Source organism: Heliangelus exortis, chromosome 5, assembly GCF_036169615.1.
Source record: "Heliangelus exortis chromosome 5, bHelExo1.hap1, whole genome shotgun sequence".
Classification (NCBI taxonomy): domain Eukaryota; kingdom Metazoa; phylum Chordata; class Aves; order Apodiformes; family Trochilidae; genus Heliangelus; species Heliangelus exortis.
This window is the reverse complement of record NC_092426.1, coordinates 15,889,118-15,908,146: the sequence shown is the minus strand read 5'-3', so window position 1 is coordinate 15,908,146 and position 19,029 is coordinate 15,889,118. Positions and strand designations below refer to the sequence as shown.

The 19,029-nt window shown below is 37.9% G+C and overlaps 1 protein-coding gene across 3 annotated transcripts in view; it reads left to right on the top strand.

Moving 5' to 3' along the window:
• The window catches only part of SLC24A4 (solute carrier family 24 member 4), a 74,089-nt gene that overhangs the window by 32,403 nt on the left and 22,657 nt on the right, over positions 1 to 19,029 (top strand). For all 3 annotated transcript variants that reach the window (XM_071745747.1, XM_071745748.1, XM_071745749.1), the window contains exons 3-6: positions 14,130 to 14,206; positions 15,395 to 15,469; positions 17,477 to 17,561; positions 18,508 to 18,611. In XM_071745747.1, the coding sequence (XP_071601848.1) occupies positions 14,130 to 14,206; positions 15,395 to 15,469; positions 17,477 to 17,561; positions 18,508 to 18,611 (341 nt within the window). The remainder of the gene's footprint in view (positions 1 to 14,129; positions 14,207 to 15,394; positions 15,470 to 17,476; positions 17,562 to 18,507; positions 18,612 to 19,029) is intronic.

Genomic DNA, 19,029 nt, shown 5'->3' with positions numbered 1-19,029 from the left:
TCAGAAATCTGATTAGATATGAATTTTGTCTTCCAAAACAACTTAAAATGGAAGAGAAAATGAAGAGCACCAAAGGTGTGTCTGTGTTATGTGATGAATTCTGCACTGGTTGACAGGTAAATTAGATGACCTGGTGGATTTTGTCCAGTTTGTATATATTGCAAGTCACACCAGGTGGTGCTGTAATACATAAGTTTTGCAATTCTTACTCCTAGCAAGTTAATGCTTTCTTGGGAAGCTGTCTACTTGAACTTTATTCCAGATTCCCTCGCAAAGGAATAGGGCAAGCACTAAGGGACTCCTCATGCACCTTGATCTTATATTAGAGATTATTCTTGAAGCATAGTTTTTGGGCTGAAGTTTCTGAGACTATAGATTTCTTAACATTCAGTTTGCCTACCTCATTTTGTAAGCAGCAAAAATATTCAGGAGGGTTATATAATTTGTATGATTGAATGGGAGAGGGAAAATGTATTAGTGGAGTGAGTTAAGTGGAGTTTTACTTGCACATGGTTGTGCAGGTGTTTCAAACCTGACCTAATGTGCTGTTTTATCAGGTTATGCAGTACAGGGAAGTCCAAGTAGAAGAGGATGCTCCCAGTTCATTCAACTCCATTATTTATTCAGTGTGGTGTGAATCCATTAGAAAAGGGCATCAGTGCCATTGATTATAATTAATGGCTAAAATGTCAACATATGTTTCTCAATATGTAGGATTTTGTTTTGGCTACCAGTGGTAATTCCTTAGAAGTGTTACTCAGTGTAAATAGTACTATCATGTAGTGAAATGTGGCTTTGCAGTTTAGTTACAGCTTGAATGTCTTCAGTGAAAAACATTGCAAAGGCAAATAAGTCTTTCTAAGGTGACTTTTCTGCAATAAGATTATCACAGGAAAGTTGTCAGAATGGTTAAATAGGTGCCTGGCTCAAACAACAAGAAGTCTGACTGAAATGGGACAGATGTTAGTAGTAACTTCTGTACATGGTAGGCTGAATTTGTGCTGATGTACAGGCACACAGTGCTCATTGTCCATTACAGAATCAAGGTTCTTGATTTGTGCCTTGTAGTTATGAAAAGCCATGAAAACTTCATTTCTATCTTTGTTGGAATGCATCAACCACACATTTTTTTCTGCTTAGAACTAGAGCTTTTGTCTAGTTCTAAGCTCATCCTTGAGAATAACATTGTGCACTTACAGTGTTTGCATTGTTTATGCCTCTGAACCTCTCTAATTAAAGAAAAATATGTGGGCTGGAATCTCAAGCTGGTATAACTTAGTAAATCTCTACTTACTTTTGTACAACTGTGCTGCTTAATTTCAGTCTTAGCCTTTCAGAATATGGTTAAGACATAAGAGCTAAAGAACAGAAATAGAGCTGAAGTGAGTGTTACTTGAATTTGTTATTTCTGCCAAGTGCAAGTATGTTAAAATCCTCTGGTGATAAAAAACAGTCTATACAATTATTTAATTCATTGAACCTATTAGGTTGTTGATTCATCTGCAGACACATTTTGAAATTTTCTGACTGTTGAATTTAGGAAAAAAAAAACAAAACAAACTGAAAAAAATCCAAGCTGTTACTTTGTCAACTGCCCAGTCTTGTATTTAATCACAATGTATGCTCTCACAGTAAGAATACGAAGAAGTTTGCCCGCTGCTGGAAATCAAACCAATATGTATCCTTCCAAACTGTGGCATTAACTACTCCATGCAGTGAGGAAAATCATGTTCTGTTGGGAAAATCATTCAGCCTGTGTCTTCCTCTCAAAATTAATTTCAACCACCTACCTCAGTTTGTCTTAACATAGATGAGAACAACTGCACTGGAATACAACTCAAGACCTTCATACAGTGATTGAATGACTGCAGGGGGATGGGGTTATTAGGTGATGAGATGTGCTAATGTGAGCTGTAACTAGTGCTTTCTGGCAGGCTCGCCAACTTGAATCAAAGCCCTGCCATGCTCAAGCTAAGGATTTCAGAAGAAAGGTTTTCCACATCTTATTCTTTCACAGACTGGGTACATTTTGTTCCCAGTATTTGATGGTTGCAAGACAACAAAAGAGACATTTTCACAGAATAAAAGACTAGAAAAATGGTACACATCTGGAAACGTCACTTGCAATTTGTAACTGGTTTGCAAATTCTTGAATCCAATTAAAAAAAAAATGCAGTCAGGTTGCTGCATTCAGTCAGGTACCTTCAGCCAGGCTGTTGGAGGGAGGAACAAACAATAGTGAGGAACTTACATGTTTAGTCTTCCCTCTGACTGTGAAAAAGATTGTTACTACATGACACAGTGTCTCTGTAAGTTAAGTAAATAGATTTAGTAACTCAAAATGAGCATTTAAATAACTTCTTAATTATTAGGACTTGCTCTCTGGATAGGTGAGATGCAATAGATCAGATCAGCATCTTCAAGTCATGACTCCTGCTCTGCCCTCCTTGTATCAGCTGGAAGCAGATAAGTTTGTGGTGAGGCTCTGCTGCTGTGTTAGAGTACTGGTATTCATGCTGTCCTAGTCCACATTTCTTGGTTTTGTGACCATGTTGGTCTTTCGTCACTCTTGCAGCCAGATTCTATTGGATATCTTACTGCAATTCTTGCTCTGTTTTCTGGTGCACAGCAAAAATACAAGCGACCACTTCATTTCTGCATGGCCAATTTTTTTTGTCAAACAGTTGAAGACAAACCTAAATAGGCATAGGTGGAGAGAATATGAACAGTACATCTATGTACAAATGAATATATATATTCTGTGTATTTCAAATATATATTAGGAAGGTGGATTTTTCTCTTCAATTTGAAACCAGTGGTAGGATAGCAAAACGAGTTTCTGAACTCATCCAGGAAGATCATACAAGCTTAGTTTAAGAATGGAGATTCCATTATGAGCAGATGTGAAAGCATTCTGTGTGTTTTGCAGCTGGCTATATTTGTGTAGTCCTGCTGCATTGAGTGGCAGTGTAAAGTATGATGTGGGTAACACAGGAGTCTCATGCAGATCAGACTGCAAAAGATACCTTGAATCAGCAATTTCTAACCTGAATGTATTTTGCTGGGAATCATCTTTGTGTGGTGCTTCTTGGGTTTATTTTAGGTGGTGCTCCTAGAGATGTTTTAATTTATTGTATATGGTCTCAGAAAGTGCTTTGTAATAGATCTGTATTAAATAGCTGCTACTGCTTGATGTGATTAGATAAGTATGATATTTTCCTATTTCTCCTCCTGTTAAGAGTTTAGTTCATATATTTAAATGAGTTCTTTTTTCCGTCTTCAATTTTGAGACATTGATTTGTTTCCTGCCATGGTCTGAGGCTATCCATAATTCCTTGTCTTCAGTTATATAGTTACCTAAATGATGTTTATAGACAGTGATATTTTCCCCTGGGGATTTTCCTGGGACTCCAGGTACAAGTACCTCTCTTGCCTCTCAAAGCCAGACAATGCAGTTTGGTGCCCACTGAGCCAAGTGCAAGTGTCTGCTGGGTACAAACACATTACTGATGTGCTGATTTGGGAGTTTCTGTTGAGGGTTACTGCTATGCAGTCAGGCAGTGCAGAGTAAGTTGGAGGGAAATCTAGGTACCGCTTAAATTAATTTGCTGGTCATCTAATGAATTTTGAAAGAAATTAAAATCTGCTACAACTCTTTAAATTGTTTGCACTCCTGATGCTGCATTGGCATGAGAATCGCTCTTCTCCGACTTGGTTTCAGACAGTGAATGTGCAGGCAGGGTTGTGATGCCTGATTTAGAAGGCAACACTCCAGACTTACAGCTGGAATATTTTTGCAGTGATAGAGAAATGTCTGAGTTTAACTGACCTGGCTGTGGTACCAGCAGCAGTGAAGCAGAAGCTTCAGCTATGACGTATATATCCAGGCTTCCAGCTGGGCTTGTACCATATGTGCTGGAGCTTGCGTGACAGTGTTTCCCTGTGATTGGTAGCTGACCTGGCAAGATTAGAGAGATGTGTGTTGTACTAAACGATACATTCTTTTACATGTAACTTTTAAAGTCTAAATAAACCCTGTACTAATCTTTCATGACTCAGTTGTGACATGGTTCAATCAATGGACCTTTTCCCCACATGCTTTCCTTTCCCTAGTCTCACTTCTGTGGTGTTTGGCCTTTTACTGTTTCCTGTATGCAGTGCTCAAAGTGAAGATTAAGCCTCTCCTTTCTGTGAATTGGTATGAATTTCATTGCAACATTCATTTACAGATACTAAATAATAATGAAATAGAATTTCACCTGGAAAAAGACAGCAGGAGACTGTAAATTTCAATTGTGCAATTATTGCAATGTTTATATTTTTACCTTCCAGCAGTGGAGTTTACTGCTATATGCCTGTATTATGCATGAAAGTTGCTTTTATTCTGTAATAATTACTATATATTTAGGGAAAAAAAAAATCGCTTTGCCCTCCCTCAGATCTTAAGGCCACTTAAGATGCCGCTAAATTTATAGAAGTCTCCAAATCATTCAAGAAGCTACCTCTTACTTGCAAGATTTCATATAAAATGGGAAGCTGCTGAGGTATGCAGAGGCTGGGGCTGAGAAGAGAGAATTCTTGAAGTACTCCAGTAGTGTTTACAGCTCCTTATTGAATTTGTAGAGTAGGGAGAAAATGCCCTAAAGGATAGTGTCTGGGAAAAAAAATAGCACAGAACTGTACAAATCTGCCATTTGAAGAATTATGTATCTAGTAAATTAATAGGAGCTGGAGGGTAAAATCTTGGTTGTCTTAGATCGGACTGCTTGGGTAGAAAAAGTGAGATGGGCTTTAGCCTATGGCATAAAAAGCATATTGACATAATCTTGTATGCAGCAGAAACTACATGCTATAATGTGCATGTATTTGTGACTGAGTTAAACTGAGAAGTAATGCCAACAATCCTGTGTGCTCAAAAAGTGTAAACCTGCCCTGAAAAACTGTGATGCTTGTTGAAAAGGTAAACAGCAAATCTTTTTTGTTTTGTCTTCTGGGTTTTGTTTTTCAGATTCTTGGGCTTGGGCCCACTTCCAGGAACACAAAGGCCATAAGCAGATAATTTTTTTTTTTTTTAAGTGAAAGGTGATATTCTTACATAATTGCATGGTCCCAGGACCTTGGCTTCAGGAAAAGTAAAACAGAAATAATTTTTGTGGTTTACAACGAAGTAATGAGAATTTTCTGCACCACATGAGCACGGCTCACAGGGAGAAACTGATGTGCTTCCATTTATCCATATGAAAATGAGTTTTTCAAAGCACCAAGGGGTACATCAACAAAACAAAAGATTATCCTAAACACTTGACTCCAAAACCTGACTTCATTACAGTGGTTTTAGCACTGCTTTTTTGAGAGTTTAATATGTGCAACTTGAAACGTTTCTTCAAAATTCAGCTTCCTGCCAAAATAAGAACAAAATTCAGGGAAATCATCAGCTGATCTTAGTTTGTGGCATCAACACTCTGATTTTTTTAAAGGGCTGGGCATGGTGTCCATGGTGAGCTGAGTTCCTTGAAAATCTTATCTTGCCTCTAGTAAACAGACCTTGGAATTCTAGGTCCAGAAAGGTCACCTAATGAACAGCCTTGTAGGGCTGCTCCTGCCTTTTAATTGTCTTTGTAATTCACCTGTTCCCTCTTGATTGATGGAATTTTTTGGACAACGAACAAGAAAACTGACTGTTGGAAACAATCCTGAATTGACAGGGGTAGAATAAATGTTTGAGTATGACTTTTTTTTGCTACCTTCCAGCAATTTCCTTCTATATCCAGAAAGAAAAAAAATTAATTCAAGAAAGTTCAAACAATACTCGTGCCTGGCTTTATTTTATGCCTTTCTCTGTTTTCTGTAGGCCTGACTTAAGGTCTGTTATTGCTCTGCTACCTGGTGCCTATTTGTTTCTAGAAAACCAGTTTATTTAACTTAATCTTAATCTGACAGAAGATATCCATAGTTTTGGTGCTGTTTCAACCTGAAGAGTAGTATAATTTTCCTCAGTTAAAATCCCTGCTTCAATTCAGTATCAGAAAAACAGTAATGATACCTATGTTTAAATTTCAGTTTCATTTTCTTTTTCATACATGTAGGGAAAAAGAATGGCATGTGCCAATGCAGCTTCTTTTAAATGAGCCATAGAGCAGCTATTGCTGAAGTAGAAGGGGTTCAAAAGCCTATTATTATGCATTAACTGTGCTGAAGGCACAATAGCACAGTTTCATAAAAAGTACATTTCTATTCTGAGACAGCTGCTCTGGCAGCTCTTGTGGCTGCTTATTTTTTCCTTCTTAGTGTTTTCTACATGTAACCTGTTATATTTCAAGTAATCTGGTATTTTTTCTACCTATTAGCAGTTCAAACAGAATTTGCAGTCTGACTTTGATCAAGTCAAATTTTGCTGGTCATTTTGCTGTTTGAATGTGGTTGTCACCTCTACTGAGGATGTACCAGCAGGAAATGGACTCTTATTCTATGTTATTTGAAGTCTGTCTCCAGCAGGCATAAGGAGGTAGTAACACCCTATTTTATTCACTGAAGAAGTCTAGGAGGAAGGAACTTGGTTGTTTAGAAAGGTACTTTTAGAGTCAATTTGCAAGAAATGAGGTTCATTAAACAGTATCAGTGGAATTTTCTGAGGAAAATTGCTCTTTCCTGGTACTCCATCTATATCTGCTCACAAATGTGATTGTCTTTCATATTACCTGACCAATGTATTAGGTGACCAGCTTCTCTTTTTTTTTCTTTGAAGGGCAGTTTTGATCCCATTGTTACATGGTATCAATGGAGTAGTGATGCATCCCATTTTTATAATGGGTGACACCTGCCAAATAAGGTCTTCAGATGTTCAGAGAGGAAGGAGACTTAAACCTTGGGACAGATTTACTTAACTGATCTGTATGGTTTGCATATTCAAGAGGCATAGAAAAGAGATTCTTTCAGCTATGAAATTATGTGGTGTGGGGAAATCCATCAAGGACAACTTCTGTGGTGGTTATTCCTTATGCATCTGCTGAAGAGTCATTTTTAGGAACAAGGAGGATGTAGTGGTCTATGGTGATTGTTGAGCTGTTCATCAAACATAACACAAAAACAATACATGTAAAAGCAACCAATGTGTATCCATTAACAGAACCGGAAACTTATAACCCACCTTCTGTAAAACTGTCCTTGTGTGTCAAATGGATTGTGTTATTTTGAAGAGGCTTACTGCTCCCCAGTGTTTTAGAATTATGTTATATTTTCCATCATTTCAGTAAGTGCTACAACTTGCTGGTTATATTTTCAGATCCCTTTGGTACTAAAATCACATTGTTGTTTTGCATGGCTATACAATTTACTATATAGATTTATAGTGAAATCACCTTGCAAATGTCATTGATACTGCAAGCATTGCAGCCTTTGAGGGTTATGCTGAGGACATGTAAACCTTTAACACAAGGCCCAGTACATGCAGAATGCTTCACTCCAATATTTTGATGCATCCTCATGCTACAATAATTGTGCATCCATGTGTTGTCACTGGCTCCCTAGATTGGGAATTCAGATTTCATCATGTCTTTCAGTTTTCTTTTTCTTGGCAGATAACTGCTAATGTATTTTTAGTAGGTTGTTTGGCTTGCCTTACTGAGTGCATTTTTATAAAAGAGAAAAGAACTTAAATGGAAGTCCAGGTATTATATTAATAAGGTTCAATAAGGTATTAATGTTACTTTTTTGTTATAGCTAATCCAGTTTTGTATAAATATTTTCATAATATCATATGATTGAAGGAAAATTTTGAAGGCTACTTCATTAATACACCATTCTTTTACAGTCTATATATGAAATGGATTTAATAGTTTAGTGTTGTGAATCAGGCATTTGCTTCATAAGCTGTCAGTTACCATTGCAGAGATAATTGCATTTGGCAGTCTTCTTTTGGTTGAGCAATGCAAATTGAATCAATATACCACAAAGATAAGTTTGCTCATAATTGTACTGGTTGTCAGGTGAGGGCTATGGAGAAGGATGATTACTGTGCCTCCTGACATATGGTACTTTACCTGGAAATAGAAAGCTTGATCTTTGGCATCACATGACATTATACTGATGCAGAAATGTCTCTCAAAGAAGTTGGATGGTGTTTTGTATCATTTTCTTGCAGTTCATTTTGATGCTCTGTTGCTGTCCCAGTGCTGTAAACCATAAAACCAGTTTATTAGAGCTGTTTCTGAAGGAGTTTCCTTGCAGAATTTTTCAAGTAAATGAGCGTGCTTCTTTGAATTTCCCGTTCTTGATTTGTTTTAACACTGATGCCTACATTAGTATCCAACAGAAACTGAACTGAGTATTTGAGGGAAAATCCATGTTGCACTACTAGAGAAAACTGGAAACAGCTGTCTAATGGGAGTGGGATCTTAAAAAGCTTGGTAATTCTACTTTTTTCCTGATGGCACTCAGGATTATCGTGAGTTGTTCTTTTTCCTTTTTTGATCCTTATAAGATTTTTAAGTTACCAGCTTTCATGTATAAAACCACTTGCTGGGTATACTGTTTTTGTCCACTGACAATTCAGATTTAAGGGCATGATAGCCTGCAGTGTTAGGGTTATTTTTAATTTTGAGATTTGTGATTATTTTAATGACTTTAGGTTTTCTGTAATTCTGTAAATATATAGTTTTAATGCGCTTCTTACGATTATTCAAATGTGTTTTACCTGATTTTGGAAGTAGTACTAGAAGGAAGGACTTTCATAAGACATATCATATCTATGAGGGAACTGGTTTCACTGTGATAATATGATCTTCACTTTGACTTTGTTTCCAGTGTTAACACTGGAGTACCAAACTGAATGAAGCCATTGCTTTTCTATCAGCAAAGGTGCTCACAGTTGCTACCCTGACACGACTGCTACCACAATACTGAAAGTGCACAGGTTATGCAAGAGGATCAGTTAAGTGTATTAGGTCATTCCCCAAGAGTACCCACGTGTCTGTTTGGCTGTGCAGAGCCTGCGACCATTTCATCACCTGAGCTAACCAACATGTGAAATGTGAGAGTGAACTGACCCTTTTGACATCAATGGTAAAGTGAATAAAGTGAATATGGGAGGAATTTCTCCCATGTCCTTCAGGATGCTTTCAAAGTGGTTAATCTTTCTGTAAAAACCTTCCCAGTGCACTGATTTTGGAGAAAGTATGGGTCAAAGGCACAAATGTTTTGAAAGCAGGGGTCATTCTAAGAGATACTTATCCCATTCATTGGCACCCAGCTCATATAGGACCCCTTCACTCAGGGGGATGTCACTGGTAAAAGTGATTTTCTGGCTTTCACTCAAATCTTGTGAAAGATTTTGTTAATACAGAATTATGAATTAGCACAAGATGCTGTACCATGAAGGCTCTTGGACATTCAGTTCTTGGTGCACAAACTGTTGATATTTTACTGCTGACACCAGGCAATGATGCCTGCATTTGCTTGACAGGTATAAAGGAGCTCATTTCTCCACACAGTCAGGAGTTCATTTGCTGTCACTGAGGTACAAATACTGGTCTGTGGGAAGATGGGGCTCTTTAATTTGAAAAGGGAATGGCACATAAAAAGATACACACAAAGTGCTTAAGCAAATGACACAAATATGAAATACTCAAGCTGGCTTGTGAATATGATTGCAGAGGGGATAAATCTGGATGTAAATCTGTCTTCTGTATGTCTTCTATCTCCCTATACTTCTGCCCGAGGTGAGTCTGACGATCAGCAACCCCAAATGCCAGGGAAAAGGGGTAGGTATAGCAAACTTCAGATGTAAAATGTCCTGAAGGGACAGAGGAACAAGGCTAAAGGAACAAGATCCAGGCATTAAAATCAGTGGGCTTCTGGAAAAGTGGGTGTCTGTGTAGCCTGACCCTCATCCTGCAAAGGCAGAGCAGGATGGGTACGTGTGTCCTGTCCAAGCAGCTGCGGTTCCCTTTTCCTGGGAGGAGAAATTAAAGAGTTGTAACAGGCTTGAACGCTTAGCAGGTCTTAAGAGTTGGCATGTTTGTTTACTCTATGAGTAAATCAACTGTTGATAAGGTAAAGAAATCACATGTCAAGGCAGGTTATAAAACCACAGATCCACGTGGTAGCTGAGATGTTGTTAGGCTTAGGAGATTTTGAAACTTGACTTCATTGGCAGGCTGCCTGTCATAGTATGGAGAGGGCATACGGGAACAATGTTACCAGAGGTAATCCTGTCACAGCCTAAATCTGGGCAGGTGTCACTGGCATGCGTGGGTTACCCCGGATGCTGCCTATGGCATCTTCACTCCAGAGCCATGCAAACAGCATAAGCTGTTTCATCAAACATAACACAAAAACAATATATGTAAAAGCAGCTCCAATGTATATTCATTAAATGCCATTAAATTTTTTTCTGAGACATGATGATTGCATGTCTTGTGCAGCCCTTGTGCCACAGACAGCTCAGCCAGAGCTTTTTATCAAAGGTGTGCATCATCCTTTCTGTCAGGGCATCATCAAGGATTTTTTTGTTTCCACCACTCAAAGGTGGTGGTGTGCCCTCCAAGTCGTGACTGGATAAGCTGCTTTTGTTTTCCCACTTGTTTCGTGATTGGGGAGAGGGAATGAGCTGCAGAATGATGACAGATCTGATTTAGACTTGGCTTTCTTGGTGCCTTCCCCCTCAGTAAATCTGTGCTTGATAAGAGGAGCTGCAGGAGCCGTGAGTTTGAAACAGTATCAGCAGGATAAATATTTCTGTATTTCTGTATCTGATTTTCATATGATTCTCCTCCCTTTTTTGGCAAAGATTGTCCCCATTAGATGTACTGCTCTTCGTTTCATCTCTTTCTCCCATCTGTTCAGTGTCTTTTCAGTAGCAAATAAGAAGATATAGCTCCCACTCAGGCTCCTAGATATCTCTGTCTCCCATACATGAAAAAAACCTCTCTACATGAAGTAGAGCAGTGCCCTGCTGTGCACTCACATCAGATTGTTCCATGAGGGCAGATTGTGCTCTCTTAAACTCTGTGATAATGCCATATGCCCTCTGTCACCTCATACAGATGAGGGAATACCACTGCCACCCTCAGTTAAGTGATGCTGATTCCCAGGCCTAAGGTAGGAGCCAAGATAATCCAAACAGCCTTTTACTGAGCAACCAGGTTATCACAGCAGTAGGTAAGAAAAACAAATCTTTGTTTAAAATATTTAAACCATGATACAGTAAATAAGTACAGAACAGCGCATGTTGATAAGGTATGCAGAGTTTATAGATGACAATTACACAAAGCCTATTATTATCTGGATAATAAAGCCATAAAGACAGCAAATGTTTATACCAAAAATCTACAAACGTTACCTTGAAACTCACTGTCAGGTGGCCATTTCACTACTTACCGAGCGCCAGAGCCTGGCTTTGTTGCCCAGACCTTAATGAAGATTTTGTGGTGTCTCTGAGAATAATTAGCCATGAGTTCTATGTAGAGAAAAGCATTATCTTTGAGAAAAGCTGACTTAGCATTTTAACATTAACTCTGTGAGGCGAGCAGATACTTATTACAAGTAATCATTTATTATGAATACTGTATCACCAACTACATGTGAAGCAATATTGTGTGCAGCAAAGCTGGTCTACTTTTTCTTGGCAATCAGATGCCTGGGCTCATTCCTATCTTCTGGCTTTTATTTTTGGCATCTTCTGACTTCCTACTTAATATTGATGTCAAATAAGGAGTCACATTACAGAAATAGTGAATTTTATTTATTCTTCTTGAAACCTCATTTTATATTGTCTTAACCATTTTTAACGTTATACTGTGAAATATTTTACAGTCAACTGAATGAGATTACCTGGTAGGTAATAGCTTCCCAGATGACACATCCATTTTGTCAAGCTATAGGACAGGGTAATATTTCATTTGCTATATGTACCCTGTGTGCAGGGTCAAGTTATCATTGCTAGCGACTGAGGCCAGGACTCTGGTCTCTGATGTCCTGGTGCATTGCTAGAACATGTGTCTTCTCACACAGCAACACCTGAACAGAAGAGACAGAGGACTAAGAGAAGATGCAATAATTAAAATAATACACATGTCCTGAGTGCATCCACGTGGGCATGGTATTTAAGCCAGTGATGCAAGAACAACCGTATTATGTAAGACAGCAGAAGCTGTAAAGACAAGTCTTTTCTGCCAGAGGAGAAGCTGACTTAGTGGGTTTTTTTTGGTTATTAATAATTTTTGTTAATATTTTAAGTTATTTGTTAATAATTTTGTTAACAGGCAGAATTAATTTAAAGCCATGTGCTTTGTGTGCTGATTAATTTTTTTGCTGTACTTGATTTTGTTTGGTAGGGAGTAAGTCCTCTGAGAAATTTTGCTTTTGGCATCTAAGGTTGCTGACAAAAAGTTCTTAAACTCAATGGGATTCCAGTATTATTCCAGGAGGGTATTCCTCTCTGATTGCTACATGGGAAAATATTACCTAATTTTACTAAATTACATATGGCTGTATTAGTATATTACTATGTATAGCAGTATGTTACTACAGGGAACCTGCTTGGCTGTTACATACACATAAGGTTTTATTGGCATCTTAAAAGGTTTATCTGTAGATGAAAGCATTGCAGATTGCTGCATCTTGACCAGCAGTTTGTGGATTATCCTGAACTGTCTTCCAGTAAAAAAGTAAGAATGATCAACTGATTGGTAATGTCTCCCATAATATTCTCATTAGGAAACTCAGGAAGTGTGGGCAGATGAGGGTCATGAGGTAGATTGAGAGCTCCTGTGTGACAGAACCCAGAGGGTGGTGATCAGTGAAGCCGTGTTGAGTTGGAGGCCCCCCCGGGGTCAATACTCTGTCTGCTCTTGTTCAAAATGTTCATCAATGACCTGGATGAGGGGACAGTGTATCCTCAGCAAGTTCACTGATCATACAAAACGGGGAGGGGTGGCTGACACTCCAGCAGGCTGTGCTGCCATTCAGCATGACCTGGACAGGCTGGAGAGCTGCGCAGAGAAGAACCTAATGAGGTTCAACAAGATCAAAAGTAGGGTCCCGCACCCCAAGCACCAGTACAGGTTAGGGGTGGGCCTGGTGGAAAGCAGTGCTGAGGAGTAGGATCTGGGAGTCCTGATAGATAGTAAATTATACCTGAGCCAGCAGTGTGCCCTTATTGCCAAGAAGGACAATGGAATTCTAGGTTGCATAGAGAAAAGTGTGGACAGTAGGTCATGGGAGTTCATTCTCCCCCTCTATTCTGCCCTGGTGAGGCCACAGCTGGAATACTGCATCCAGTTCTGGGCTCCCCAGTTCAAGGGAAGTAGCAGAGAGCAACAAAGATGATTGGAGCATCTCCCTTATGAGGAAAAGCTGAGAGAGCTGGGACTTTTTAGCCTGGAGAAGAGAAGGATGAGGGGAGACCTTATCAATGTTTAAAAGTATCTGAAGGGTGGGTCCAAAGAAGGTGGAGCCAGACTCTTCTCACTAGTTCCCAGTGACAGGAAGAGGAGTAATGGGCACAAACTTGAACATAGGAAATTCCATTTAAACATAAGAAAAAAATTCTTTGCTATGAGGGTGAAAGGGCACTGGAACAGGCTGTCGGGAGGTTGTGGAGTCCCCTTCTCTAGAGATATTCAAAACTCACCTGGATGAAGTAATGGTCTCTAGGTGATTATGCTTTACTTGATGGACTAGATGATCTCTAGAGGTTCCTTCCAACTCTGATAATTCTGTGATTCTGTGAACTCTGAATATACAGTTTTTCAAAACTACAATGCAACCACTTTTCTCCCAGTTAGTGTATTTCTGCTATTCTTTTCCTTGCTTGAGGGAATGTTATTTAAGAAGGAATTTTTGTGCCTGTACCTACCACTTTGGAAGTATATTTAGAGGAGACAATAGCAAAAATAAGGCATTAAGAACTCTTTATACAGTTAAGGTTGGGATTATGATAATTAATAACATTAAGTATCAGTTCTCTGTTTTTTCCACAGAGCATAAGAGAGATTCTGAGGTGGAAAGCTATAATTTTATAGATTGGGATACACACTCATTTTGGTCTTCCATTTCTACAGATCCTAATCTTTCAGTCTTCTTTTTATAGATGCTATAAATTTTTTTAAAATGTATTTTTTTTCTTTCAGCCATTAATGAATTTCCTGAAGATATATTCACAAATAAAGAACGGCAGCAAGGAGGAGTTCTGCTTCATATCATTGCTGTACGTTTTCCTCTACTTAGTTTTTATTTCCTTTTATTTGTCTTGTAAGATGTTAGCCATCTTAGTGGCCTTGCTAAATAGATCTCTCTATATATCAGCAAGTTTGTTCCAGTGGTTCCTGTGTTCCTAATAAGTCTGTATGAGTGAAAATGTTTGAAAGCAACATCTTAAGGACATGGTTTAGTGTTGGACTTGTTAGTGTTCAGTTGACAGTTCAAATCAAGGATCTTGAGGGTCTTTTCTAAACTAAATGATTCTATGATTCCATGATTTGTTTAAACAAATTATGCAAGTCTGAGCTTGCAGTGCCTACACATTCATCATCTTGGAGGTAGTATCCTGGATGCATGGATCACAGAGGAATTTCCTCCACTGATTAATATTTATTTGTATTTCATCTTGTATAAACAGGGTTTGGAATTCTTTTGTTGGTGTTGTCAAGCATGACACGAAAGATAATTGATTCTCTTTCTTTCCTATTGTGCCTCAATGTAAAAGATGCAAATGTAATTAAGAAAACCCAACAAACCAACCCTGAAGAAATATAGAAAATTTCATGTGGAGTTTTACATTTTTCTACAGAAAAAAAAAAATATGGCCTGCAGGCTCCAATTTTCTGTTCCCAGATCAAGGAAAGCGAAGTAGAAAGGAGTTGTGTTTGATGGACAGCAGCAGGATGAGGTCTACTGGGTGTGCACACCAAATAAAGTCACATAAGACAGTGGGAGAATCGTGTGCAGGGGAACAGGATCATTCCTGGATGTTTGGTGCAGTGAGACCTGGTCACGGCCTGCTGATTTCCAGATGCAATTATTTCTTCAAATATTGTTAATCAAAATGTTGTTACTTTCTATTTAATAACTGGTCTAATAATTAAAATGTAGATGATGACTATGGAACTTTGTAAGCCTTGCCCATTGCTTTCCTTTATATGAAGTCTGTTGTGCACCTCATTCTGTGAAACTGCGATACCTTTCAGATTTTAGCTTCTTGTCCTAAACTTAATCTCACATTCAAGAATCTGTTTTTATGCCAGAAGTTGGTCAGCAGGGGGATTTTTATTTGTGATGGAGTAAAAAAAAGAAGCTATATATTTCTGCTAGTCTGAATACACATAGCATTGCCTTCTTTCATCTTTTCATGCACAGGAACAATCTGAAGTGTTTCCTGAACTTATTTTCTTTACAGGCTCTTTATATGTTCTACGCTTTGGCTATAGTATGTGATGACTTCTTTGTTCCATCCTTAGAGAAAATTTGTGAGGTATGTTAAACTTTATTCCTCATATGGAAATTTATTTAGAGAATGAAACATTTTGTGCAACAACTTTTTAGAGTTCATTCCTCTAAACTTCTTGGCCTTGGTTAGTTACAGATGACTCGAGCTTTCCATGAAAAAATGAACCTGTGTTCTGGGCACATTGGTCCCCCCTGGCCACACTCGAGGAGGGAAAAAATGAAAGATGTAATGAGATCAGATGGCAACACTTACTCTTAAATAGTTGAAGCATGTAGGGTGTAGGATGGATGTGAGATATGGATGAGCTTATCATTGTACTCCTAATTTTAAAAGTCATTTGTGAAAAGAAACCATGCATAGACAAATTAATGTGTTGGCAATGCAAATTTTATTGCATATCTACCACTGTATTAGCAAGGAGAAATCGTGCATTGCAGTCCTAACATGAAGTGGAGAAAAGGAAAAGGGAGAATACGTGATAAAAGTATGTCCCTTGGTTTGATATGGAATGAGTAAATAGTTATAATTCCTTTACAGAATTGTTGAGAACTACATGTCTGCAAAATTACATGTAGTATTCCAGTAAAAGTAAGTTGATCAGGACAGGGCACATTTTATACCTGGCACGTAAATGTTGTATTAATATAATGTAATATAATGTATTAATATAATAGGGCTTTGGTGAACTACTACAAAATTAATACAAAATACAAATGCAGGTTTTAACTCTATTTTAGAGGTAAAATGAAAATCTCATCTCCTTTGCTTTCTAACATAAATGTGTGTGACTTGTCTGAAAAGCTCCTGGAACTAGTTAAAAAGACTATTTTCTGATGGATATATGTTCTAAATTCCTATTAGTGTTACTCAGAGCTATGTACTTACACTTCAATAGAAGAACAAAGAGAAGAATAAGGGAAGCAGCCAGAAATGGTAGAATACTCACTAGGGATCTTATTGCTCTCCTTTTTAGATGTTTTGTCTGCAGCATGCACCTTAATTAACTTGTACCAGTTGGGTTGTACCAATTAAGCTGTCACTGATCCTTCATAAAATCTTTGCCTCTTGTCTCACATTCTGCTGAGTGTTAAAACAGCTGAAAAGAATTCATACAGGTTTCAGCAGTATGTCTGGTGATAGATCAAATGGTTCAGTAAGGGCTTGTGTTTGTTTTCTCAAGTTCTGTAGGATGTCGTTTTCATCAGCTCGTGATGCATACTGTCTGAAAAATACAGGATTTCTGTACTGGTCCTTTTTGTCTCTAATTACTTTTCTATCCTTTGAAGAAAAGTAACATACTGAAGATGAGTCTGGAGACTCTGAAAGAGGAAAAAGCTCTTCCATAAAACCTTCTTTGTAGTTGAAGGGAAAGGTCTTCAAGCAGTATTAAATTGTGGAGGTACCAATATTCTGCTTGTCTGAGAAACCTAAGTTATCTAAAACCTATTGGAGCTTAAGAGACACTGTCATAAAAATAGGTCCATATACAGTATACAAACCTCTGTGTCTAACTGGAATAATTTTTCTGTGTCAGTGGATTCACTTTTGATTAACACAGTTGTGAAGCCAGAATCAGGCCTACTGTTAGTAAGCTTTATTCACATAGGTTTCATTTTTCTCTTATGGATTTTTATTTTCAAATTTTAGAAGACCCAAGAGATGCCCTGGGTTCTTCAGTGATTGTGTTTAGAGTTCCAAAAGTAAATTAATGAAAAGAATTTGAGATGCTTACAATCTTCTTGAATCTGCAGAGATACTTTTCTCTAGTCAGATACATATAAGCAACAGTTTGATATTCAGTTTTATATAAAGAATTTTATCTGACACTTCACTTAATTAGGGCATAAACATTTTATTTACATGAAATATATTTACCTTCTCAAAAGGCAGTATCTGTTTTAGTCTCATAGTGACTGCTCTTCCTTTAACAGCACTGTGTCCAGAAAACCAAGAGCTTCTGTCTTTGTAACTGTCGATCTGTGCAGTGTAAATATAGCAGCAGTGCTGAAATTACCCATGCTTTTGTTCCAGAAACTGCATTTGAGTGAAGATGTTGCTGGAGCTACATTCATGGCAGCAGGGAGCTCCACTCCAGAACTGTTTGCCTCTGTTATAGGTATGGAGCCCAAACATTAGCTTTTATGTGATCTGCTGTCAAAAAATCAGCAGCAGATCAAGCAGAGGTATCCAAAAGTGCTGCCGTTCTTCTGTCAACTTATGATCAGCAATTGCAGCTGTCAGCTAGTCTGTGGTTCATTATATAATTAACTACTCAAAATATCTCATGAAACTGTGAATCTCCTCTCAAAACACAGAGGAATGGCTGAGTCAGAACATAGGAAGTAAAAGAAGAAATTTATTACGGTCCCCTGAGACAGAATTTGAGATATTAAATGCCTCTTTGGCTTCTGTCTTCCCAAATAAAGGGAATTAATTTTAGCAAGAAGGTAGAAAAAACAGGCAACATCGGAAAAGAACAAATTCATGTATAGGTAAATAAGATCTGTTAGGGTCAGGACATGGTGTATATTACAGAATTATTTGAAGTAATCTCTGAAATATTAAATATTATTGGTATAGAGAGGAGGTCTAAATGGTAAACCCAGTACCTGTGAAGAGGAAAAAGGGTACAGGATTACACAGATAGAAAAGGCAAAAAGCAGCAAATATGATAAATCCATCTTTAGTAAAAGGTGTCTGAGGCATAGGTGGGCTCAGTACTGAGGGAAGTTTGAAAGTCAGTGCTAGAACAGGCCAAGTCTGAATCCTGTCTGTCTGTTTAAATCAGAAAGCACACATTCCTGCACCCCACCTGGCTACCAGTTTTTTGAGGGAAGAATCTCTTATTCTCATGAGACATTGCAAGAAGAACACACTAATTACTAAATACCTGGGAGAAAGTTTTCTGTGCTTTATACTGTTTGAAATAATTACTGTGAAACAAGTTTTGGTTAAGCTTTTGGACAAGTCTCTTGTTCACAAGTGATACGTGTGCTATGTAATTGCCTGTGACTTGAAATGACATAAATGAGGTAATCATGCATGTTTTGCTCCCTCTGCAGGTGTATTTATCACTCATGGAGATGTAGGAGTAGGGACTATTGTTGGTTCAGCAGTTTTCAACATCCTCTGCATTGTTGGTGTCTGTGGGTTGTTTGCAGGACAGGTTAGTAAGATACTTATATTTATTGAGTTTAATTGCTTACAATTTATGGGCTTCCATAAGCAAATATTAAAAAAAAAAAAGAAAGACTATTAGTCAAAACAAAAAGCTGACATTGAAAAAGATGTCAAATGTTGAAAAGAATTTGCAAATGCTTTACAAACAGCAAATGTTTTCAAAAAGTTCAGCTATAGTTTCAGCTCTCTAAACATGTAGCATATAGAGGAAACTCTTCCTCTTCATACAATGCTGTGTTCCCAGTCAATTGATGAGTGGTGTCTGTTAATCCTGTCTGGTACTGACAGTGATCGAAGAATCTAGGACATGAACATGAGATTTGCTTCATCTACTCAGTAGGTAAATAAACTGCTTATCATATTATTTTAGATATAAGATCTGTTGAATCCACAAATATAATGAA